Raw genomic sequence first — 25,219 nt, forward strand, 5'->3', positions numbered from 1 at the left:
CCCTCTAGTTGACAATATGGCAACGGTAAATCCAGGGACAGCTTATACTTGTGAAAGCTTGTTCACTTGCTTATTGATTTACTGAAGCCAGGAGCCTGGGTTTGCCACCAGCTCTGCCACTTTCTAGCTCAGTATCCTGGGGCAAGTTACTTCACACTTCTGAGCCTCAACGGTAATGACAGCATATATTTCATCAGATAACACTGCAAGAGATTAGGTGTATAAAAACATCAACACACACACACACGCACACACACATCAACATAGCAGCTGTAGAATAGAAAGTGCTTCACAGGTCCTAGCTGGCTTCCTGGTGTTCTATACCTAGTGCCGAGTTTATTATGCCCCTGGTTCACTGAGGTGCTTTCCTATCCATTTGTCAGTATCCTGAGCACCTAGTAGTTGCCAGGCGCTGTGGTACGTGGTTGAAAGAAATGAAAAGAGGAGATTCCTGCCCTCCAAGAGCTCACAGGGATTGTATAGACCCAGCCATGGGAGGAGGGGTGGTGTCTGCAAAGTTTTCTTCAAAGTTCTGTTTGAGAAGAGGCTGGAAGGAGAGGGGCTTGTTTTCTGGGTAGATGCAAGGGAGAAGGGTCTTCCTGGACAGAAAGAGCAGTGCGCGGGGCAGAGGAAGTGAAAGAGCACGCCCCGAGCCCCCAAGGCACTTAGGTTTCCCCGGGAACCAGGCAACAGGAGGCTGAAGGGGCTGGGAGAGCCCGCAGCAGAGTCTGGACGCCATTATGAGCAGTCTGCGCTTGATCCCGAGGGCAACACGGAGGCTGTGGAGGGACTCGAATCTGGGGCTGGGTTAGGCAGCTCAGCGGTGATGAGGCCGGTTCCCTGACTAAGAATGGCTGTGGGCAGGGGTGGGGAATGCGGGAAGGTGACCATTCCTCCTGGTTTCTCTGTCCTCTCCCTGGCTGCTCTTTGATATTTAATCTAGAATGAAAAGGACACTCAGTGCCCCTTCCTGGGGGGCTAAGTCACTGTGAAAGCCTTTCGGCACCACCCCTCAGCTCAGCCCCCCTGAGCAGAGATGAGCTCTATCTACTCAGAAAATACAAAGGAAGGGCTTCTGTTATTCACAGAGAGGGAATTCCCCAGATCTGTGCAGAGGGTTCAAGGAACAGTTCCTAAGGGGTGAGGTGGCCGAGTTGGTGGCTGCAAGTTTGTTCCCTGCTTCCCCTTTTTCCTGGGGGTTATTCTCCTACAGGCCACCCTGTCCCCACCACACTGCCCTTGCAACTGGTCCTTGGGCAAACCCTCCTGTCCTTGGTTTCTCAAACCCAGAAGGACTCAGCTGGGTCTTAAAGGAGAGGAAATGGGCTGGAACCTGAAAACACACACCAGTCCGGGTTTCCAGCTGTCACATCCATCCCTCAGGGCTCAGCCCACTTCTCTTGTGATGGACCCGTGGTTCAGGGACTTTCTCTGGCCTCTACTACCTTTCCCTACCACAGCTTCTGGCCCACAACCATACAAGGGCCACAACCTTTTTCTTTCTAAATGCAGAAGCTGGCCACTCTCTGACCAGTCGCAAGATGGAGCAGAGTTCTGTGCTCCGCTCTGCCATGAGCCAATTCCCTCTGTCCTTGGTCACCCTAGGTAACCCCAGGGGTTACCAAGTCCTCCAGGAAAAGTACTCCTTAGCTATCCCATCACCACAACCAGTTAGCGTCTCATACCTTCCCCAGAGGGTCTTTCTCTTATATAAGGTTATTTGGTGCTACTGGGTGGCCAAGGGCCAAGAGCCGGGGTTTCTTTTATTGCAGTGAGTTACCAAGATGCAGCAGACTTCCCACATGGCTCAGTGGTAAAGAATCCACCTGCTAAGGCAGGAGACACAGGAGACGCGGGTTCGATCCCTAGAGAAGGAAAAGGCAACCTACTCCAGTATTCTTGCCTGGTGGGCAAAGAGTCAGACACCACTGAGTGACTAAACAACAACAAACCAAGATTCAACAACTGCTTTATAGTGGACTTACAGAAAGGCTTGTTTTGGGAGCATGCAGCCTCCTAGAAATCGCTGTCTATGACTTCCTTCTGAGCACAGAGATAGAGAGAGCAGCCGCAGTAGAGACATTCACCATGTTGGAGGTTAGGGCTTCCTTGATAGCTCAGTTGGTAAAGAATCCGCCTGCAAGGCAGGAGACCCCAGTTCGATTCCTGGGTCGGTAAGATCCACTGGAGAAGGGATAGGCTACCCACTGCAATATCCTTGGGCTTCCCTGGTGGCTCAGGTGGTAAAGATTCTGCCTGCAATGCAGGAGAGCTGGGTTCGATCCCCAGGATGGGAAGATCCCCTGGAGAAGGGAAAGGCTACCCACCCCAGTACTGTGGCCTGGAGAATTCCTTGGACTGTATAGTCCATGGGGTGGCAAAGAATCAGACGCGACCGAGTGGCTTACTTACTTACTTACTTATGTTGGAGGCTGGCGACACCGTTCGCATTCCCAAAGTGCAGGGGTGGAGGCACAGCTAATGCTGGAAAATGCTGGGGTGACAGAAATGCAGTTGAAGAGGGCTGCCCCTTATTACCTGGGGTGTCTGCTCAGGGATATGTGGCAAGTCTAGCAGGAATGAGCAAGGCATGCCAGACAGACTTGGTAGGGTATCAATGGATGATACAGAAACAGAACAACTTAAGAAGACCCTGGCAGGCCCCATGCCGAGGCATCTCGCCCGTGCCCCAGTGAGAGGTGTTTGTTAGTAAACACCAGAACAGCATTCCTGTGATGGTCGAATTTTATTTGTGGCTCTCCATAGATTGGTGCTTAAAGGTAAATGTTATAAAATCCTTCAGTCCACAGTGTGGACTTAGGTTCAACTGTTCCTTTTGCTGGCTCTCTAAATAACCCTTTTGGGCAGCATGGAGAAATCCCTGAACCAGTAAGTGTTAGTTGCTCAGTCATGTCTGACTCTTTGTGACCCCGGGTACTGGAGCCCGCCAGGCTCCTCTGTGCATGGAATTCTCAAGGCAAGAATACTGGAGTGGGTTGCCATTTCTTTCTCCAGGGGATCTTCCCAACCCAGGGATCAAACCCAGGTCTCCCGTATTGCAGGAAGATTCTTTACAGTTTGAGCCATCAGGGTGGACTCCAAATCACAATTGCATTTCAAGTGTCTGATTCCCAGGAGTTGAAACCAGGTGAGCAACTTCAGCTTTCGTGTTTGGCATATCAGCCCAAATTACTAAGACAGTGCACAACATAGGTACAGAGAATTCATAGCTATTTCTGCAGGGTGGGGGCAGGGCTTGGGGCAGGAGGTCCGCCATGTAATTATGTGCACATGCCGCTCTTTCCCTCTTTCTGCGTCGCTGGTCATCCCTGTTGTCCTTCAAATAGATTTGATACAGGCTGGTTGCTAGAGTGAGCGAGCCCACAGTGTGGGCTGAAAAGGGGAGTTGAGGGTCAGCAGATGTGATGTTTTAGGGGCTTATGGGAGGTGCTGAAGTTTTGTTCATCTGAACAGAGAATCTTAGTTTGTCCCTTTGGCAAAAGATCTTCAATACAAAGGCTTGCCATGTATTGCCATGTTCAGCCATGCCCAACAGGGTCAACTCATGTGACTGAATTCTCCGTATTAACTGTTATACACTGTCTTAGTCAGTTGGGTTGATATGCCAAATACTAAAGTCTAAGGGACTTAGAAACAAGATAAATTTATTTCTCACAGTTCTGGAGGGCTCTTAAGTCCTAGGTCAGCATGTCGGTAGAACCTGTGTCTGATGAGAGCCTTCTTCCTGGTGCATAGATGGTGGAAGGGGCAAGAGACCTCTGTGGGGTATCTGTCATAAGGACCCTAATCCTATTAATGAAACCTCTGCCCTCATGACCTAATAACCTCCCAAAGCCTCCCCCTCCAAATGCCTTGACTTTGAAGGTCAGAATTCAACCTGTGAGTTTGGGGTGACACAGTCAGTCAGTCTATGGCATGTACTCAGATGGAGTAAATTCTGTCTAAGTTTAAGAACCTGCCACCAGAGATCAAATTGCCAACATCTGTTGGATCATAGAAAAAGTAAGAGAATTCCAGGAAAACATCTGCTTCATTGACTATGCTAAAGCCTTTGACTATGTGGATCACAACAAACTGCAAAAATTCTTAAAGAGATGGGAATACCAGACCACCTTACCTGTCTCCTGAGAAACCTGTATGCAGGTCAAGAAGTAGCAATTAGAACCAGACATGGAACAACAGACTGGTTCAAAATTGGGAAAGGAGTACATCTGGCTGTATATTGTAACCCTGACTAACTTCTATGCAGAGTACATCATGCAAATGTGGGGCTGGATGAATCACAAGCCGGAATCAAGATTGCCAGGAGAAATATCAATAACCTCAGATATGCAGATGACACTGCCTTAATGGCAGAAAGTGAAGAGAAACTAAAGAGCCTCTTGATGAAAGCGAAAGAGAAGAGTGAAAAAGTTGGCTCAAAGCTCAACACTCAGAAAACTAAGATCATGGCATCCAGTCCCATTACTTCATGGCAAATAGATAGGAAAAAATGGCAACAATGACAGATTTTATTTTCTTGGGCTCCAAAATCATTGTGGATGGTGACTGCAACCACGAAATTAAAAGGCATTTGCTCCTTGGAAGAAAAATTATGACAAACCTAGATATTAAAAAGCAGAGAAATCACTTTGCCTATAAAGGTCCATCTAGTCGAACCCATGGTTTTTCCAGTAGTCATGTACAGATGTGAGTGTTGGACCATAAACAAGGCTGAGCACCAAAAAATTGATGATTTGAACTGTGGTGTTGGAGAAGACTCTTGAGAGTCCCTTGGACAGCAAGGAGATCAAACAGGTCAATCCTAAAGGAAATCAACCTTGAATATTCACTGGAAGTATTGATGCTGAAGCTGAAGCTCCAGTACTTTGATCACCTGATGTGAAGAGCTGACTCACTGGAAAAGATCCTGATTCTGGGAAAGATTGAGGGCAGGAGGAGGAGAAGGGGACGACCAAAGATGAGATGGTTGGATGGCATCATTGACTCAGTGGACATGAGTTTGAGCAAACTCTGGGAGATAGAGAAGGACAGGAAAGACTGGTGTGTTGCAGTCCATGGGATTGCAAAGAGTCGGATACAACGTAGTGACTGAACAACAACAAAACCAGAGTCTACTTCTTTTCTTCTGTGTTTTTTTTTTAGCCTCTGCTAAGTCAGCAGAAAGCCAGAATATTATTACATAGTCAGTGCTCCCAGTTCCTTTTCCACCCAGTGTGACATTCTTATCTAGTCCCTGAGTAAATAAACGCTGAGGATTCTTCATGCTGCAAACATCCTTCCACCCCTACTTTCCATCTTCTTGCTGAGTGTTCCTAGCTCTGTGCTTCCTCTTGGCCCATCTCACTTCCTGAAACACCACTAAAGAGCGTTGCTTATCTCGATGGAGTGTGGGTAGCCCTCCAGGGGCAGGGGAACTAAGAGCAGCTGCACTTTCACATTCTATCACAGAGAACTGTCCTCCCCAGACTTCTGCAAGCTTGGAGATGTGTCGCCTGTGTCAGGGCTGGAAATGATGGCCGTGTGATGAAATCTCTCTAAGGAGGCAGGGTGCCACCAGAGAAGAGAAGGAATGGGTGAGTTGTGAGTTCTGGACTGTGGCTGCTACACCTGGACCTCTGGCAGGATGTGTGGCAAGAGCTAGGTGGACTGGCCCACACAGATCTTGTTGGGACACTACTCACCTGGGAGTTTCGTCTTGGAAAACGAGATGCCTGTCAACAGTACTGCCGTGTCCTTGGCCAGCGTCACCTACATCTCTGTGGAGATTCTCATCGGGCTCTGCGCCATAGTGGGCAATGTTCTGGTCATCTGGGTGGTCAAACTGAACCCCAGCCTACAGACCACCACCTTCTATTTCATTGTCTCCCTAGCTCTGGCTGACATTGCTGTTGGGGTGCTGGTTATGCCTTTGGCCATTGTCATCAGCCTGGGTGTCACAATCCACTTTTATAGCTGCCTTCTCATGACCTGCTTGCTGATGATCTTCACCCACGCATCCATCATGTCCTTGCTAGCCATTGCCGTGGACCGATACCTGCGGGTCAAGCTCACAGTCAGGTAACTTGCCTAAAGAGGAGTGGTGTCAGTGGTGATATAAGTGTCTGGGAAATGGAGCTACAAGTCCAGATCCAAGACTTTAAGTGGAAACAAATCCAAATTGGCCTCTGAGCTTGAAAGTGGTTCTTTTCACCATTTGATGTGTGAAGGGTTTAGCAATGATAAGCAGAGACTTGGGAACAAGGAATGAGGAATCCTCCAGTCCCCCCTACCCCACTGATAGGGAGTACCTGCTCCATATCCCCTGGGGCAGAGGCTAAAGATGATAAAAACTTGATCCATCTTTAATTAGTGAAAAATGCTCTTGATTATTAGAAATGATAGAAACATGCTGGATGATAAGCTGAGAGAAAAAAAGAGATACACTGATGGTTCTGTCATTTACAAATGTAGGCTATTTTAAAGTTATTGTAATTTTGCTTCCTCTTCCATGATGCGAAGGGGACCAAAAAAGTTCTCCATTGCAGAAAGTAGTAACAACTTTTCGTGTGACCATGTGAACAGAACAGAGTGCCAAATGACTAATTCCCCAGGTGTCCTGAATCACACTGCTCCCTTGTTGCTCCTCTCTTCTCTTGGGGAAAGAGCATGGTGAGGGAGCTATAGACGACTTCGGATACAAACAAGCATTAGTTCAAATCTCAGATCTTGAGGTCTGATCTTGGGCAAGTTATTTAACTTTCTGTGTCTTAGTTCTTCAGCATGGTGTTGCAATGCTCTGAACTCAGACTGTCCTCCATTCAATTTTAGTTCCATCACTTTAAGCTTCTACAAGTTGCTTGTCTGCTTCATTTTTTTTGCCCATAGAATGGGGATCATAATTGCACCTTCCTGGTAAGGTCAAGTGAGTTAATAAATGTAAAGCTCTTTGAAAAATGTCAACAAAGAGTCTGTGCTCAGTAAATCGTAGCTGTCACTACTCTCATCTGCAGCATTACCGACAATGAAATGGAGATTGTCATAAGAATATCCCGGGTTTGTCATGAGATTTCATTGAGAGAAAGTCTACTGAGTACATAGCCAGTACTTAATAAAATCCACTTTCTTCTTGTAGTCTGTGTAGAATGTTATCAGGATGAATAGTTTAAGGAGAAATGGTGACTTCTGATTGGGTGAGTCTTTTAAGGTCCTGGAAGAACTTCAACACAACTTTTGCAGCTCCATAGACTCTAACTCCGGAGAAGGCAATGGCACCCCACTCCAGTACTCTTGCCTGGAAAATCCCATGGACGGAGGAGCCTGGCAGGCTGCAGTCCATGGGGTCGCTAAGAGTTGGACACGACTGAGCAACTTCACTTTCACTTTTTACTTTCCTGCATTGGAGAAGGAAATAGCAACCCACTCCAATGTTCTTGCCTGGAGAATCCCAGGGACGGGGGAGCCTGGTGGGCTGCCGTCTATGGGGTTGCACAGAGTTGGACATGACTGAAGTGACGCTGCAGCAGCAGCAGCAGACTCTAATTCAAACATCAAGTGTTTGAAAAACATAGAGAAGCAGGGACAGACACAGGTAGAGGGGAAGTGTGGGAGAGGCAGAGTCTGAATGATGGATGTCAGCATGACAGCCAAAAAAAATAGTGCTGAACGCAGCAGGAAAACATGCTTTGAGCAGATTACTTCTTCTCAGGTAGGTGATCCTAGGAGACTTCAAGAACTCTTACCTCCCAGGAATTGAAGAATTCTTGGGCTGGAAATGGCGCTGTGAGAGGGACATGCAAACCCCAATTGCCGGCAACATATTGTTGCTGTTCTTTAGTCACTAAGTCGTGTCTGACTCTTTTGCAACCCTATAGGTTATAGCCCACCAGGCTTCTCTGTCCATGGGATTCCCCAGGCAAGAATACTGGAATGGGTTGCTATTTCCTCCTCCAGGGGATCTTCCCAACCCAGGGATCGAACCTGCATTTCCTACATGGCAGGTGAATTCTTTACCACTGAGCCAGTAGGGAAGCCCTTGGCAACATACTCCTGATGTATTGTAGATTGTACTTCTTTAGAAAAGTGCCCAGAAAACTTTGCTGGATTTTTCTCTTCTCATCTTGTCTTCATATCCAGTAGAGTTTAGTTGAAACCATAGAATCCCAACAGTCCAGCTCCATCTCCCCCCACCCGTTAGCAATTTCTGCTGTGAACTCACTGACTCTCTTCCATGCAAACAGATACAGGAGAGTCACCACGCAAAGAAGAATATGGTTGGCTCTGGGCCTTTGCTGGCTGGTGTCATTCCTGGTGGGATTGACCCCCATGTTTGGCTGGAACATGAAACTGAGCTCAGCAGACAAAAATCTTACCTTCCTACCCTGCCAATTCCGTTCGGTCATGAGGATGGATTACATGGTCTACTTCAGTTTCTTCACGTGGATTCTCATTCCCCTGGTTGTCATGTGTGCCATCTACTTCGATATCTTCTATGTCATCCGGAACCGACTCAGTCAGAACTTTTCTGGCTCCAAAGAGACAGGTGCATTCTATGGACGGGAGTTCAAGACAGCCAAGTCTCTGTCACTGGTTCTTTTCTTGTTTGCTTTGTCCTGGCTGCCTTTGTCCATCATCAACTGTATCATCTACTTTAACGGTGAAGTGCCACAAATTGTGCTGTACTTGGGCATCCTGCTCTCCCACGCCAACTCCATGATGAACCCTATCGTCTATGCTTATAAAATAAAGAAGTTCAAGGAAACCTATCTCTTGATCCTCAAAGCCTGTGTGATCTGCCAGCCCTCTAAGTCCATGGACCCAAGCATTGAGCAGACTTCTGAGTAGCTATCCACGAAAGATGGCTGTCCATCTCATTGACCTTCAGATTCGGCATCAACACTTGAGGGCCTTTCTACCTGGGATGTCTCCCGCTCATGTCTTTGATTCCTCCTACTGATGCGGAAAGCATTTGGCTGGTTGCCTCTATGTCCTTCCCAATGTCTTCTTTCTCTAATTCATTTTTTTCTTTTTTTCATGTCCTTCTTTTCTGGGTATCTGACTTGAGGACAGTGCTCCATTGTTACTGCTACGTGTCTTCTCCTCTAACAGAAGTTATGGAATCTGAAGGATCCTTCATTGACTTACTGACAAAAGGGGACTGATCGGGCTTGATATGTACATGATGGTGACTCAGTTCCGCTTCACTGTGGAACTAAGCAGAGAACCCTGCTCTCAGCAGTTGCCTGGAAGATGATGGAATGCAAGGACTGAATTACGTTTAAGGGGAACTTAACTTTCTGGATTCAGCTGTAAATGTATGGAATGAATAAAACATGATAACTAACTTTTTTATAACTCTCTGCTGAGGGTCAGGGTCACTTGGGGCTGGAAAACCCAGCTGGCTGCTCCTGGCACTCAGCCTGCTTGCTATGTGATGCCATGTGACACCTTCTCCTATAAATTCTGTGTAAATTCTGAGACCCTCACCCCTGGCCCCAGCACACTCTGCACCTTTTTCCTGGACTGATCAGAGTATTTGTCAGCTTTCTGAACCATTCATCAAGGGTTAGAGAAGAAATAATTCTCTCTTAGACATGAGTCTTAAATTATTTCCTCTGGTATTTTATTTTAATAGGAATAGTGGGAGAGGGGCAAAAAGAGACACCAGACAGCTATTAATATTATTTGTTGAGCATGTTGTATATACTTTCCTAGTGGCTCAGACAGTAAAGAGTCTGCTTGCAAAGTGGGAGACTCGGGTTCGATTCCTGGGTCAGGAAGATCCCCTGGAGAAGGAAATAGCAACCCACTCCAGTATTCTTGCCTGGAAAACCCCATGGACAGAGGAACCTGGTGGGCTACAGCCTAAGGGGTCACAAAAAGTCGGACACAACTAAGCGACTAACATTTTCACTTGCTATGTACTGTTTTACATGTGTTCTCTCTTTTGGTCCTGATAGTCTTTGAGGTCCCATCCTCACTACCATCTCTATTTTGCAGAAGAAAAAACTGAGGTACAGAGAGTTTAAGTAACTTGTCCACAATCACATAATTAATCAGTATGAGCACCAGGATTTCAAGGCAGCCCTGCTTTATGGGAGAACCCAACATTCTTGCTACCTATCCTTAGACATGCAGCGGGACTTGCAACTTCTACAAAGCCCAAACTCTTAAGTTCACCTTATGTACAATTATCAGAATCGCGAGTACAAGCTATGGTTTGTATACTTGAGTACTGCTGGGTTTTTTTATTTTTTTTTTGTTTGTTTGTTTTTGCCTTAGTTGCTGTTTCCTGTTGACACACCAGACAGGAATAGAATGCTAGTCATGTCATTTGGGCATTGTGTGTGGCCCTGGAATTTGGAGGTGGCATCTCTGATTAGGCAGTCTAAATTTGCATCTGTGGATGCTCAGTCCCAAGTCAATACAGTACGTATGTTAACGTGATGAGAACAGCAAGCTGGGGATTTCAGTTAAACCACATCAGAGAGGATACGTGTACTGAAAATGTGCTTCTTATTAATTCTCAACTAGTCCTGAGAGATTATCCTGACCCTAATCTTAGGCCAGAGCCTGATAACCATATTTATCTTGTTAACATTTCACTTCAGGGAAATGTTCTTGCGTCTCCTTTTGTCAGCCCAGGCAGAATCAGCACTATCTGGGATGTTTAAAGTTTGCATGTTCTTTTCTACTAATGCCAAACCCACTTGGTCACCCCACCCACCCACTTCCTGGTACCATTCACACTCCTGCATTAGAGGAAGAAGACTGGAATGCCCACCCCCATTCCTGAGGGTCCCTGGATATATAGAAGGGGACTTTGTTCCCGACAAGCTCCCCATCAAATGTTTTGGGGGATCTTTTTTGTTTCAAAAAAGCAAGTCTCTGCTACCTCCAATTTTTTCTTAATGGTATCCCTTTGTTTGATTTCAGCCTTTTCCCCCTGAATTAATTTTTATGGTTTAGTGAAGATGTTCCTCCAGGATGAGGCCCTGGGTTTACTCGGGGGTGATGGGTATTCCTGGCACACTGGTCTGCCAACAACTCACCTGAGTCTCACTCAATTTGAGACTTGAGGGACATGCTAGTTAGATCTCAGCCTCTAACCCAGTTGCTGTAGCAACATTGACCTGTGCCTTTTTTGGAAGACTTAAAGGAACTGTTTCTCTCAAAATAAGGCAGCAGTCTGTCCTGAGTCATTTGGTGTCATCAGACAAGCTGCAGCTCCTGAGTTTCAGAAAAACTTTTATTTCCCTTTTTCCTCCTCCCCTCCTTCTCTCTCTTTTCCTTTCTGATATTCACTGCTTAGCAAACCCACTGAAGCCTTGTAGGAAGTCATATCTTGGGAGTCAGTGAGAATCTCTTGAGCTCAGGGGCTCTCCCAGCTCAGAAGAAGCCTTTCAGTGAAGTATCTTTAGGCGTGAACTCAAAAAGGATGAAGCAAGACTCACTGGTGAGGAGTTGGCCTAGAGGTAGTGAGAACCACCCTGGTTTCAGGTTTAAAGATTAGCGCCACAGAAGTTTCCCTGTGTCTGTCTCCTGGCTCCTCCCTTCAGCTGCTGCTAAGTCGCTTCAGTCGTGTCCGACTCTGTGTGACCCCATAGATGGCAGCCTACCAGGCTCCCCCGTCCCTGAGATTTCTCCAGGCAAGAACACTGGAGTGGGTTGCCATTTCCTTCTCCAATGCATGAAAGTAAAAAGTCAAAGTGAAGTCGCTCAGTCGTGTCCGACTCTTCGAGACCCCATGGACTGCAGCCTACCAGGCTCCTCCGTCCATGGGATTTTCTAGGCAAGAGTACTGGAGTGGGGTGCCATATTGTCAAAGGTGGCTGTTGGGCTTTCATTTTAAAGGAATAAGGTAAAGAGACCACCCAGACAAAATCAAGGTTTTCCTCCTCCTCCTCTTCCACACAGATTCACTGGACCAAAGGTAGATGTTGAGTAGCTGGCTTATTTACCCGATTTTTTTCTCTTTATTAACAATAGAAAATAGTGAAGGCCAACAAAATGAGAACAAATGAAGGCTACTTATTCTGAGCTTTCTAGAGAGAAGGAGTCAGCCACTAAGATTTAGTCACTAAGCCGTGTCTGACTCTTTGTGACCCCATAAACAAGAATACTAGAGTGGGTAGCTATTCCCTTTTCCAGGGAATCTTCCCAATCCAGGGATTGAATCCAGGTCCCCTGTGTTGCAGGCAGATCCCTTAGCCTCTGAGCCACCAGGAAACTACTGCCCGTTGCTCTCTGACAGAGTCTCAAAGGCAGGAGAAGAGTGGGATGGTTTTATGGTGGAAGAAAGAAGGCTTCAGATGCACCCTGACTGGAGACCATTGGTCTGGGGAGACTGCAGTGGGCTGACTAAAAGTGGGGCATCCTGCATGGTGAGTTAGGGCTGGTCTTTAGTTGGAAGCAGGACAAAAATTAGGGATGGTGTCAGTTATTCATCTAGCCCTGGCCATGCGGAGCCAATTGTTACAGGGATTATTGTTTGGCTTTCTGGATTGTTACTAGAAATAATGGTCTGACTTCCGATCCGTCTGGTTTATATCAGGCTGGCTTCCTGGGCCAGTTACTATAGATAAGGGGCTGGTTTCCTGGGCTGGTTGTGGGCCAGACTTCTATTTTTATATATGGTTTGGCCATGGTCCATTTGTACCTTCTGTTTCTTAGAACTAGATGCACATTTTCTACAGCAACTCTGCCCTTAGTTACTATAATGGGTAAGATGGAAATGAGAAAAGTCGGGTTGCATCGGGTTGCATCTTGCCCCGGCCACTCGGTGGGCGTGGCGTATGTAAAGTCTCTGTAATCTCTGAAGTGCTCTACAGTTTTGCAGTCTTGTTACTACTGGGGAAGCACAATCAAGAGATGGACAGCAGTTTTTTCTTTCAGATTTAGCATTAGCTCATGGTGGCTATAGAAGCTGTATGAATTTAAACTTAGCCTTATTTAAACTAAGCCTCAATTTTTCTTATTTTTAAAGTGAGACTAGTAATATCTGTGTCAATGTTTTGCTTGTCTTCTTGCTTCTTACTTTTTATTATGAAAAATTCCAAACACGCAACAGTGGAGAGACTATAATAACAAAGGCTCATATAACTATTATCTTGCTTTAATAATGATCAGCTCACAGCCAACCTTGTTTCATTAATGGCCCCTCCCCTGGTTATTTTGAAATTTTGGACATCAGATTATTTCATCTGTAAGCATTTTGGTTTGTATTTTTAAAAAGTATTTTTAAAATGTAGCTTATTCTTATTACCTGTTTACTTTCTTATTTACATATCAAATAGAGTGAAAATTAACTCTCCCCCTAAGAGGGAGCAATAGAACTAATTATACCAAATAATAGAATGCTAATAGATGCATCTGTTTATTCTCTGCACTCTGAGCCTGGCATTTGCTTTAGAATGTTACTTTTTCATGTCTTAGGTATTTTCCTGATACTGTGCACAATCTTTGGTTAGCACTTTCTTTGGTTTCACGGTACAAGCTCTGAGCAATTCTGAATGTTTTACATGTGGGTTTTCTCAGAGATAAGGGCCTACTTAAAAAAAAAAAAAAAAAAAACCCACAATATCAATTACTGATTGTGATTTAATGAAATACCCCCAAACTTAGAGGCTTAAAATGATAATTCTTTATTATCTCTTGTGGTTTTGATGGGTCAGGAATTCAGGAGCATCTTGGTTGGGCAGGTCATGCTTGAGGTCTCTCACAAAGTTGCTGGGTCTGCATTCATCTGGAGGTTCGATGGTGCTGGAGGATTTACTTTCAAGGTGGGTCGTCCATGTCTAGCAAGCTGGTTCCTCTCCTCATGGCCTTTCCACAGTTCCACTTGAAAGTCCCCACAACGTGGCAGCTGACTTCTGAAAGAAAGAAAGAAAGCAGTACAACCTCTGAGATGGAAGTTGCACATCTTTTATGATCTAGCCTTGGAAGCCGTATGCCATCACTTCTGCCGTATTTTATTGATCACCTGGGCCAGCCCTGATTCAAGTCTAGGGAATTACACAGTGGCACGTATATCAGGAGCCATCTTAGAGGCTGGCTATGACAATGTCATTATCACATCTGGAAAAAGAGTAACAGTGTTTCCTTTTCTTTTATTCTCACTTAAAAAAAAATTCTTTCTTAATTGGAGGAAAATTGCTTTACAGTGTTGTGTTGGTTTCTGCCATACAGCAGTGAAAATCAGCCATAATTATACATCTATCACCTTCCTCTTGAGCTGCGTGTCCCTCTCCCCATCCCACCTCTCTAGGTCACCACAGAGTACAGGCTGGCCCCGTGTTATCCAGCTATCTATTTTACACACGGTAGTGAGCATATGTCGGTGCTACCTTCTCCATTTGTCCCACTCTTTCCTTCCCCCAGTGTCCACAACAATGATTTCTTAATATCATCATCTATCTAGTCACTGTCCACATTTTCTCAATTGTTTGCTTCTGCCAGGATCCAAAATCCAGAATTTTCTCCTATTACTAAGTTCCATATATTACTATTTGTTAGTATGTTTCTCTTGCATGTGTGCTCAGTTGCTTCAGTCATGTCTGACTCTTTGCTATCCTATGGACTGTAGCCCACTAGGCTCCTCTGTTCATGGGATTCTCCAGGCAAGAACACTGGAGTGGGCTGCTGTGCCCTCCTCCAGGGAGTATGCCTCTCAAGCCCCTTTGAATCTACAGAGTGCTGCTTCATTTTGTCCCCCTGGCAGTTTAATTGTTGACCTCACAAAGGTTTCTTGAAGAATAAATGAGGCAATATAAGCAAAACCCCTCCCTTGATGCAGGCCTGCTGCTGGCCCAGTGCTGACTTGGTGTGAATAGAGAAAGGCTCTCCTTGCTCAGGAGCGGACATTATTGAAAACCTGGACAATCACCACGTCCAACCCTTGAGGAGAAGTGCTAGCTCTGGGTGTGATACATAAGCATTCAGCTTAAATTCACCTGAGCGTGGTTCCATAATTCCAACTTTAAAAATCAGTAGCCAGACCATATGGGTCCCATCACGGGAAGCATCTATCGCACGGACAGCCTTGATGTGTCCCAAGAAGGCTTTCAGGATGTCTGTAGGTGCAGCCTGGCTATTGATGCCCCAGAACCCACACTTTCACCTGCTCACATGCTCCGGCCACCAGCATGTCTGCTTCAGGCTCTACCCTCTAGCCACTCTCCCTGGATGAGGCTGAAGTGTTCTCCTGGAAGGCAGGATAGTTATGAATCTCCTTATTGGTCTTCCTCTCAGCTAAATAGGAATTGGGCCTCCAAGAGTGGTGAACAAGAGGCCTGACCTTGGATGGTGCCTGGACCACTGTGCAGGACAGTGCACAGTTGCACAGACGAAGGCGTGCCGGGGATGGTTTGGATTCAGGAGTGTGCCTGGTGTGCCAGAGCAGACGTATCCAGGAGCGAGAGCTCTTCTGTGTTTTGGGCTTTACCAGGAAGCCCAGAATTTTATCATTTTACTCTGTAAGTTTATGTCTGCAAATGGCTTCCCTCTGCTGAAGAGCCCTTGTGCAGTGCACAACGGGGATACCTGTACGTAGCAGCACTTCTTGGATTAACTGGTTGGTCCTTCTTTTTCCTGGTCTCTCCAAACAGGATAAAAGCATCTTCAACTCAAAGATATCTGTTTCCTTTAAACAGATCCAGGATTCCTAAGGCCCCTGGGTCCATCTGGTCATCCCAGTTGAAGATTCACTTCTTTCCAGTCATGAGGCTCTTCATTCTGCTCTCTTTGACTGTCTTTTCAGGTAAGAGATGGGGAAGGATCATCTCCAGGCCTCCAAACTTCCCAGAGGCTGTGCATCCTAACCCTAAACTTAGTGCTTTTCCTTTCCTACCTGGAGTTCCTGCTTATTAATAAGTGCAAGCCACCAAAGGAGCCGGATGAGAAAATAAAAGGTGGTGAAATAATAAATCTTGTCCAAATTAGTCCTTGTTCTTCAATCCGATAAAAGGGTTGTGGGGAATTTGAAACCCTCAGCTAAAATGAAGGCCCTGTATTCTCAGTGTAAGTTCCCCTTCCCTCTCCCCTTCTTCCTTTAAAAACATTTGTGCTGATATATGAGGACAGGACTTCCCTCTTTCTGCACATACCTGCCCCCAAAGATGAGAAGGTCAGAGGACCAGGCTGACCCCAGCTCTGCCCTCCTCCAGCCTTGTGATCTCTGAATTTACTGCACCTCTCTCTGGGTCAGCATCGAGGCTGGTGAACTGATTATCACATGATCTTTCTCACGGGGTCCATATGAGAACAAAATATCATAGCCTGTCAAGTGACATCAAGACACGAGTCTGCTTTGTGGGCTGGTAACACCCGCTGCAGGCTACTCTGGAGGCAGCACTGAGGGGCCCCATTGCACATCTGGAAGGCTAAGGGAGGGCTGGGCTCTCTCAGCCATCTCATCTCCTTGGTCAAACACTTCCCCAGCCACCGTCAAGCTGGATGAGGCCTGCATGACTTCCTTTTTATGCAACATCTTGAGATGACAGAGGTGCCCACACCGGTCTAGCACAGAGGAAACATGAAGTTCTTAGCCCCTGAGGATAGAGCAGAACCGGACGCCTCTGTCTTCAGTCCTGTACAGCCGGCAGAAGCCTCAAAACTGCCTTACTTTTTCTTTTTCTAAATTAAAAAAAAATTTTTTATTGAAGTATAGTTGATCTGGGGCCCCCCTGGTGGCTCAGCAGTAAAGAATCTGCATGCAATTCAGGAGCTGCAGGTTCCATCCCTGGGTTGGGAAGATCGCCTGGAAGAGGGCATGGCAACCCACTCCAGTATTCTTGCCTGGAGAATCCCATGGACAGAGAAGCCTGGCAGGCTACAGTCCATGGGGTTGCAAAGAGCTGGACACAACTGAGCAACTAAGTGAACACACACACACACATATATATATTTTTCAGATCCTTTTTCATTATAGGTTATTACAAGATACTGAATATAATTCCTTGTACCATGCAATAGGTCTTTGTTGTTTAGCTGTTTATATATAGTAGTGTGTATCTGTTAGTTCCAAACTCCTAATTTTCTTCTCCCCCTGTCCTTTCCCCTTTGGTAACTGTAGTGTTTCCTATGTCTGTGGGTTTGTTTCTGTCTCAAACCTCCTTACTTTCCTTTCAAGGGTGCCAAGGTGAAGCGGGGCAGGGAGTGGGAGCTAGGGGCAGAGAATCTACTAACAGTAGGCCTCAGGCTCTTCCACCCTCCCTGCAAACCACAGGAGAGGCCTCCTGAAGTCTTTCAGAGGGGCATAGGTATTCTCCCTGCTCTTAGAGCAGGGAAAATCCTTCTCCAGGCTTGCTGTGTTAGTCTGCTAGGCCTCCTGTAACAAACTCAGACTGTGTGGCTGCAACAACAGACGTTTGTTTCCTTACGGTGGTGGAGGCTGGAAGTCCAAGATCAAGCTGTCAGCAGGTTTGCTTCCTCCTGAGATCTCTCTCCTTGGCCTGAAGGGGACCCCCTTCTCACTGTGCTCATAGTCATCCCTCTGTTGTCTGTGTCCTGATCTCCTTTTCTATTAGGACACCAGTCAGATTGGACTGGGGCCTATTCTAATGACCCTACTTTAACTTCATTACCTCTTTAAAGGTTCTAAGTCCAAATACAGTCACATTCTAAAGTCCCGAGTGGGGCTTCCATGGTGGCTCAGTGGTCAAGAATCCACCCGTGAATGCAGGAGACATGGGTTCAATCCCCCATCTGGGAAGGTCCCAAACGCTGTGAAGCAATGAAGCCCGTGGGCCACAGCTATTGAGCCTGTGCTCTAGAGCCTGGGAGCTGAAACTACTGAAGCCTGCGTGCCCTAGAGCCCGTGCTCCACGACAAGAGAAGCCGCCACAGTGAGAAGCCCGAGTACCGCAGCTAGAGAGTAGTCCCCGCTCCCTGCAGCTAGAGAAAGTCCACGTGCCACAGTGAAGACCCAGCACAGCCAAAAATAAATAAATAAGATTATTTTTAAAAAGCACTGGGTGGTTACCACTTCAACACATAAATTTTAGGGGAACACTGTTCAACCTCTAATAGCTGGTTGCCAACCCCAAAACAGGCAAAAATCTGCCTCCAATGCTTTCATTAATTTTCCTCCAGGGTACAGGGGCTGAGATGTGTTTAAAAGAACGATGGTGTTTGTCCGTGTGTTTTCACAGATGCCATGGTCATGGACGAGAAGGTCAAGGAAAGCTTTGTGCTGGACACAGCTTCCGCCATCTGCAACTACGACACCCACTATAAGGACCACCCCAAGTACTGGTGTCGAGGCTATTTCCGGGACTACTGCAACATCATCGCCTTCACACCCAACAGCACCGACCGCGTGGCCCTGAGGGACACAGGAAACCAACTCATTGTCACTGTGTCCTGCCTGACCAAGGAGGATACGGGCTGGTACTGGTGTGGCATCCAGCGTGACTTTGCCAGAGATGACATGGACTTTACAGAGCTGGTTGTGACCGATGACAGAAGAGCCATCACCAACAATTTCTGGTCTGGGCAAGGTAAGGAAGCTATGTGGGTCTAGCTGGGGGTGACCCATGGCGGTGGGTGGCAGCTGCTGAGGTAAATACTCATTGTGCGCCAACTCTGTTCTCTGGGTTAACCTGGTCCCTCCCTCCCTCCAGAGTTGGGTGGCTGCTGATGCTGCTGCTGATTAACTGGGAATTTGGGGGAAGGGAAGGGTGCCTGGGCCCCAGCGTGCTCTTAAGGACCTCTCTCCCCTCACAGCCATCTGATTTGGGCGGCTCACCAGTGTGAGAGCTTTGCCTTGTGGACTAGAATCTTGAATATTCGCTTCTTGAGAGGTGGCTGAGGCTGTAAAAAGTGGTCTAGGCACCTGGCCGGGCTTCCCAGGTGGCACTAGTGGTAAAGAACCTGCCTGCCGATGCAGGAGGCATAACAACCGCAGGCTCGATCCCTGGGTCTGGAAGATCCCCTGGAGAAGGGAATGGAACCCACTCCAGTATTCTTGCCTGGAGGATCCCATGGACAGAGGAGCCTGGTAGGCTATAGTCCATAGGGTCACAGAGAGTTGGACATGACTGAAGCGACTTTGCAAGCACACAGGCACCCGGGCAAGCACCCTCAAAAATTGTGCACTTAAATAATTTTATAATATACAGAGAAATATTGTCCAAGAGGTCAATGGTTTCTTTTAAGGGGTACACTTTTCTCCTGAAGGCAGCTGGAAGGGCATGGGTGGAGCAGCCTGGAGGGGCAAGTCTGTCTAAGCTAGTATGTTGCTCCTTTGGGCCAGGCAGAAGGGATAGGGGCTCCATTTGTTCCCCAAAGTCCTTCTGTCCAATGTTGAAAACCTCCCTTTACACCAGAAAACCTCTCTCAGGCGCATTACTCTACCTTTTTTTATTTCCTTTCCTCCCTCCCCGCCCCCGCCCCCCTGTGGCTTCTCCTTATTTCCATTTCTAGAAGGGATGTCTTGGGCTCCCTGGTGGCTCAGTGAATAAGAATCTGCCTGCCAATGCAGGAGACACGGGTTCAATCCCTGGTCTAGGAAGATCCCACAAACCGTGGATCTGGAATTGCAGCTACTTAAGCTCACGAGCCCTGAAACCAGTGCTCTGCAACAACAGAAGCCACTGCCATGAGAGGCCCATGCACCTCAAATAAGAGTAGCCCCCGCTTGCCGCAATTAGAGAAAAGCCCTCACAGCAGTGAAGACCCAGCACAGCCAAAAATAAATAAATAAATAAAAATTAGAAGGGAGATCTTTTTCTAGCTTCATCAGAGGACAATGCCAGTAGGAAAACATAGCAAAGGGCATAAGGGAGGCTTGGGGAAGCCTCCTCCTGATACTGGAGAGCCCTGCTCACATTTGACCAGCTGGTAATTTCTTCAGCACACATCTTACCGAAAATGTGACATCCTTCACACCTACCGTGTTTCTACTTTGTGTGGTTCTGCTTTTATTAAATAAATTATTTATTAATATTTATTTAATTAATAATTTATTATTAAATTAATTATTTAATTATTAGATGTTATTATTAAATGTGTAGTCTGTCCTGAGTTTTAGACTCAGGATGAGAGAAGTCCCACCTAAATGAGCTCTTCAGTTTAAATGAAACACACACACACCCCATCCCCAGATCTTCTCATAGGGGCAAGGCGGGTGACCATGGTGGCCTTCTCTTGCTGGGTTTTGATAGGTGTCAGAAACACAATGTGGCAATTACGTTACCTACTGGTCAGCTCCTTAAGGACAGGACTGGCACTCTGGTGCCTCTGACAGTCCCCTCTCACAGCTGTCAGCCTCTCTAACCAAGGGCCATATTTAGTCAACATAGAACCTTTGTGCAAATCTGGAAAAGGTGCCCTTCCTCCCAGTGCATGGAACTCAATGGCAGGGTATATAGTTTGGCAAACTCTATGGGCTGGGTTTCAGCCCTTGGCTTGTTCCATCCGCCTTCTGCGGGCTTTCCTGATAGCTCAGTTGGTAAAGAATCTGCCCGCAATGCAAGAGACCCCGGTTTGATTCCTGGGTCAGAAAGATCCTCTGGAGGAGGGATAGGCTACCCACTGGGCTTCCCTGGTGGCTCAGCTGTAAAAGAATCCACCTGCAATGTGGGAGACTTGCGTTCGATCCCTGGGTTGGGAAGATCTCCTGGAAAAGGGAACAGCTACCCACTCCAGTATTCTGGCCTGGAGAATTCCATGGACTGTATAGTCCACGAGGTTGCAAAGAGTCGGACATGACTGAGTGCCTTTCACTCACTCCGCCCTGTGCAGGTGAACGTGACCCAGTACTCCCCCAGGGCACTCACTCTCTGGAGACTGAGAGAAGGGTAGGCAGAGGTGCAGAGATGCAGAAGGCAAAGGAAGGGCCTGAGCTTGGGCCTTATTTGACTCTCAACAAATCCTTTCTGACACAGACCTGTCGGGCAATAAGAACAGAAGCTGCAGGGCTTCCAAGGTTGTCCACAAGGCAGATCACTCCAGGTGAGCAACTTTAGGGGACAAGTGGGCTTTGGGTGGGCAGTAACAATGCAACACGGCCCTGGGTTTGCACCCTCTACTTTCCAGCTGTGTATCGTTTCTCCTCTTGAGCTATCCGTCTTCAGTGTGACTGTTTGCTTTCTTTCAAAAGAATACAGTTTAGGGCTCTTGGTCGCAAGCAGCAAAAATGCCCTCTGGCTACTTTGATTAAAGCGGAGATTTCATCATAAGGAGAAAGCAGTGTCTGAAGAAATGCAGGGGCAGAGATCTGGCCACGCTCAGAAATGGGGAGCATCATCAGGATTTATCTCTGTCTTCAATCTGCTTCACTTTTGCGTGTTTGCTTCTTCTCTCTCCCCACTGCCCTCTTATATTTCTTTTTTTTTTTTTTTTTCCCTGCCCTGGGAGAAGATAGTCCACTTGTAGCTGCTGAGTTTCTTTTCCCCCTGTTCCCCCAGCCTAAGACCGCATCCTCACACTCCCATGTTAGTCTCCGAGGAGGGGGCTGGGCCTGGCTTGGTGTCAGATAGCCAACCCAGGTCCAGTCATGCGTGATCATGTGTGATCTGGAGGAGATGGGTGCTCTAAAAGAATCTGGTTTCTAGGGGCTGCTGGAACTGAATGGGAGCACGGTCTGGGAGAGGGGATAGGTCCCAGGAAAGGGGATCCTGAGCAGAGAACCTAAACGTGGTTTCTTCCAAGAGCTATGGATACTGTCTGTGATTCCTTCCAGGATGTCCATTCTCATCATTTGCATACTGATCACGGGCTTAGGGATCATCTCCATATTCAGCCGTTTGTCCCGAAGGAGGAGAAACCAAAGAAACAGAAGGGGTAGGTAGAAGTTTGGGGCAGGGGCGGTGGAAATTGGGGAAAATGAAAGGGGTCAAGGAACAGTTCTCATATGGGTGAATGTGACCCTCCTCCTATTGCCCGGACCCCCGGATTCCCACACAGCCTGTCCACGGGCTGAGGGCAGTTCTGTTTCATGGTCACAAAGGCACCCTGAGAGGTGGCCGAGAGCACTGTGGAGGCATGTGCAGACCAGGGAGGAGGGGGGACTAAGCCACTGGGGAGCTTCTGCAGCACCTGGGCAAGCAGGCGTAGAGAGGTCTCCCTGAGAAGGGCTGGGAGTGGTTGGCAGTGGAAAAGGACAAGCCCAAGGGCCTCAGGCCTGGCCTCGCACCAAGGGAGGGGTGGCCCTTAAGCTTTGTGCCTCCTTCTTCCCTTGGGCGATTGCAGGTAAAGGCCTAACGAGAAACCAGAAAACCAGCCAAGCTTCTGCGAGCCCCACGCCGCTGGTAAGTTCCCTCCTCGATTCTTCTGTCCTGGGTTCCGTACCCACTGCTCCCTGACCTGTAGGGCTCCCTGTTCCTAAACACAGGAACTGTGTTCAGAAGAGGGTGTGTAGATATGCCCATCTTTCCTGTGGGGCCGCTTCAGAGAAGCCAGAATCCCCAAGGCCACCATGTGGGGAATCGGCTAACTTCTCAAGTGGATGCAGGGTAGAGACAGCATCAGACCCAAGCGCCACTAGTTGGCTAATAGGTTTTTGTTTGTTTTTATGCTCAGAAGCCAAAGAAATACCTTGGGTGATGGAGAGACTGTGGGCATAACTATAAAACAGACTCCACTCTCCTCTGGGTATGGAAATGTAGAAAACAGCATTTTAGAGAATGAGAGAACACGAACAAACCAGAAACATCTGTTAATGAAACACAAGGGTCTACAGACAGATGAATCTGAAACCCAAAGCTTGGTGATAATTTGGCTCCGGGGCCAGAGCAGGAGCTCTAAGAACTCAAAGCAGTGGCTTCCATGGCATTGCTGGCTTTTTGCCATCTAAGAGCTGTGGAGGTGTGGGATATAGACAAAGCAACATCTTGCTTGGTTTTGCCCAAGATCACACCCTTTGGGGGGCTTCCCAGGGGTCTTAGTAAAGAATCCGCCTGCAATGCAGGAGACCTGGGTTTTAATCCCTGGGTTGGGAAGATCCCCTGGAGAAGGAAATGGCTACCCACTTCAGTATTCTTCCTGGAGAATCCCATGGGCGGAGGAGCCTGGTGGGCTACAGTCCAGTTCAGTTCAGTTGCTCTGTCGTGTATTGCGACCCCGTGGACCGCAGCACACCAGGCCTCCCTGTCCATCACCAACTCCCAGAATTTACTCAAACTCATGTCCATTGAGTCGGTGATGCCATCCAACCATCTCATCCTCTGTCATCCCCTTCTCCTCCCACCTTCAATCTTTCCCAGCATCAGGATCTTTTCCAATGAGTCAGTTCTTCACATCAGGTGGCCAAAGTATTGGTGTTGGGCTACAGTCCATGGGGTCAAAAAGAGTTGGACATAATCGAGTGACTAAGCACACACACACTCCCTTTGGGACACAATTGGAGTCTAGGTTTTTGCAAAACCCATTTTCACTTCTTTAAGGCATGACCTAGAGCAACTTATTACTTGTCTATTTACTTCTGTATAAGTTGAGGACCCCGTACTCACCAGGATTTTTTATTCATTCACTCATTCATTCATTCTATAAACAATGACCATACCAGATTCTGAAATACACAGCTGAATCAAAGAAATAGCATTTGTCTTCATGGAGCTTATAATGTAGAGTGGGAGGCAGGCAAAGCGTCTCAGACACACGCTCACACACACACACGTGAAACTGTCAACTCTAAGTACTCTAAAGGAGAGATGCATGGTGCTATGTAAGTTGAAGCAACGGAACCCAGCCCTCATTCTTATCTAGCAGGGCATTGTGCAATCTGGTTTAGCCACGGCCAGCTTTCTCACGCTCAGGCAACGGGAACGTGCAGCCTGAGTCAGGGTCCCTTCTGGGCTCTGAAGGAGTCAGCTGCATTCGTGTCACCAGAGCTCGGTGAGAGCTGAACGCAGGCCCCGTGCACCAAGCTTTGCTGCTAACTAGCTGATGACCTTTCAATCATGACATCTGATTTTCACTCTGAAAACAACCTTTGGTGTTGGGCCCCTGTGAAGCCCCTATGACAGAGTTTGCCATTTTTGCTGCAGAAACACCCAGCAGAGGTAGGCAATAAATCTCAATTCAATTCTCCTTTTCTATTTCCAACAAAGTAGACAATTTGAAGTCCCTTCCACGTGTCCTGACTCCAAAGGCGATGGCTCATACTGAACAGATGGGGCTGCAGATTTCTTTTATTAAGTTCATAAATAAAATGATGCTACAATAGAATCACCATGACAACTGGCCCACAAGTTGCGGACTGATTCTGATCTCAGGTGTTCTGGAGGCCGCTTTAACCTCGCCAATGATCATTTGCAGATAGGTAAGAACAGAGGCAGTCAAGGGGTTGTGCTCGGCCACTCCTGAGCAATGCCACAGTCAGATAACATTTCAAGATCTTAGTTCTCACGCAACCAGCTAGTCAAAAGTGAAGAAGAGGGCCAGATCTCGATTAGGGGGCCAGGAGATCACTTCTGCTGTATTCCTTAGCCAATAAATCTCTGACCCAGTGTTGAATGAACTCCAAGGTATGACTAACTTCTCTCAGGATACCACTGGGAAAGTATTTGCAGAAAAGTTTAAAGCATAATATTCCAGTTTACTTCTGAATTAGTATTCCATGCTGTTCTACCCAAAGAAAGGGAGAGAGGCTACATCAGAGGTTCTCAGAGTCTCTTGACTCAAAGATTTGGAAACTGCCACCCGTTTGGGGAAGTGTATGGGAAACTGCCACCAGACTGAATGGACACTGCTTCTTATCAGTAAGAAACCAAAGTGTGATAAGTTAAGAGACATATTCATTCACATCAGGAAACAAATTGAGACGAGGGCATCAGCAGCTGTGGGTGCAAGTGAGGTGGTGCTGTCACGAATGCCAGGATACCTACACTCTTAGCTTCCACCTGCACGTCTACACCTCTCTCCCCCTAGAGTGTGTCTCCTGCATTTCAGACCCTGGAATCTCCCCACTGCTTCTGCTGCCCTCATAAAAACCCTGCTCTTCCAGTCCCTCCTGAGAGGGTTTTGGCCAGTCTCCATGCTCAGGACACTCAATGGCATCTGGTCTGGGCAGGCCTGGGACAGGGTTCTATATATACCTGCACGTTTAGGTCCAGGCTCTCACAGTCTTTTAAGAACACAGTTCCTTCAGCCCTAAGCCCTCTCTGCATAGGTAGGGAACCCAAAGCTACTCAACAAGCAGGCTGATGGGAAGAGCAGGGAGGGGGACCCCATTCCTGCCATCCTCTGTATGCCCACTCAGCCGGTCCCTTCCCTCCCC

General features: G+C 47.3%; 1 protein-coding gene across 8 annotated transcripts; it reads left to right on the forward strand.

The window, feature by feature from the left end:
- Positions 1 to 5,248: 5,248 nt before the first annotated feature.
- LOC113889470 (adenosine receptor A3) lies at positions 5,249 to 24,174 on the forward strand. 8 transcript variants are annotated; one of them, XM_027536181.1, is made up of 7 exons: positions 5,249 to 5,597; positions 5,895 to 6,081; positions 15,651 to 15,757; positions 18,150 to 18,497; positions 20,886 to 20,952; positions 21,683 to 21,783; positions 22,192 to 22,913. In XM_027536181.1, exons 1-7 carry the CDS (start codon positions 5,594 to 5,596, stop codon positions 22,302 to 22,304), a joined length of 927 nt encoding a protein of 308 aa, XP_027391982.1. In that variant the 5' UTR covers positions 5,249 to 5,593; the 3' UTR covers positions 22,305 to 22,913. The 8 variants fall into 8 exon arrangements, 7 of the variants coding, with proteins under 7 accessions (XP_027391982.1, XP_027391984.1, XP_027391980.1 ...); XM_027536179.1 differs by adding an exon at positions 24,051 to 24,174 and having other exon boundaries at positions 5,253 to 6,081; positions 22,192 to 22,250; XM_027536178.1 differs by adding an exon at positions 24,054 to 24,168 and having other exon boundaries at positions 5,253 to 6,081; positions 22,192 to 22,250.
- Positions 24,175 to 25,219: the final 1,045 nt, after the last annotated feature.

This window comes from Bos indicus x Bos taurus, chromosome 3 (assembly GCF_003369695.1).
Source record: "Bos indicus x Bos taurus breed Angus x Brahman F1 hybrid chromosome 3, Bos_hybrid_MaternalHap_v2.0, whole genome shotgun sequence".
Lineage (NCBI taxonomy): Eukaryota > Metazoa > Chordata > Mammalia > Artiodactyla > Bovidae > Bos > Bos indicus x Bos taurus.

Bases quoted from the DNA above. Each gene is read 5' to 3' on its own strand.
- LOC113889470 (XM_027536183.1), top strand. From the start codon at position 5,732: ATGCCTGTCAACAGTACTGCCGTGTCCTTGGCCAGCGTCACCTACATC. The intron at 6,082-15,650 runs GTAACTTGCCTA...TCCTTTAAACAG, and splicing joins CGGGTCAAGCTCACAGTCAG to ATCCAGGATTCCTAAGGCCC. The intron at 21,784-24,050 runs GTAGGTAGAAGT...TTTCCAACAAAG, and splicing joins AAACCAAAGAAACAGAAGGG to TAGACAATTTGAAGTCCCTT.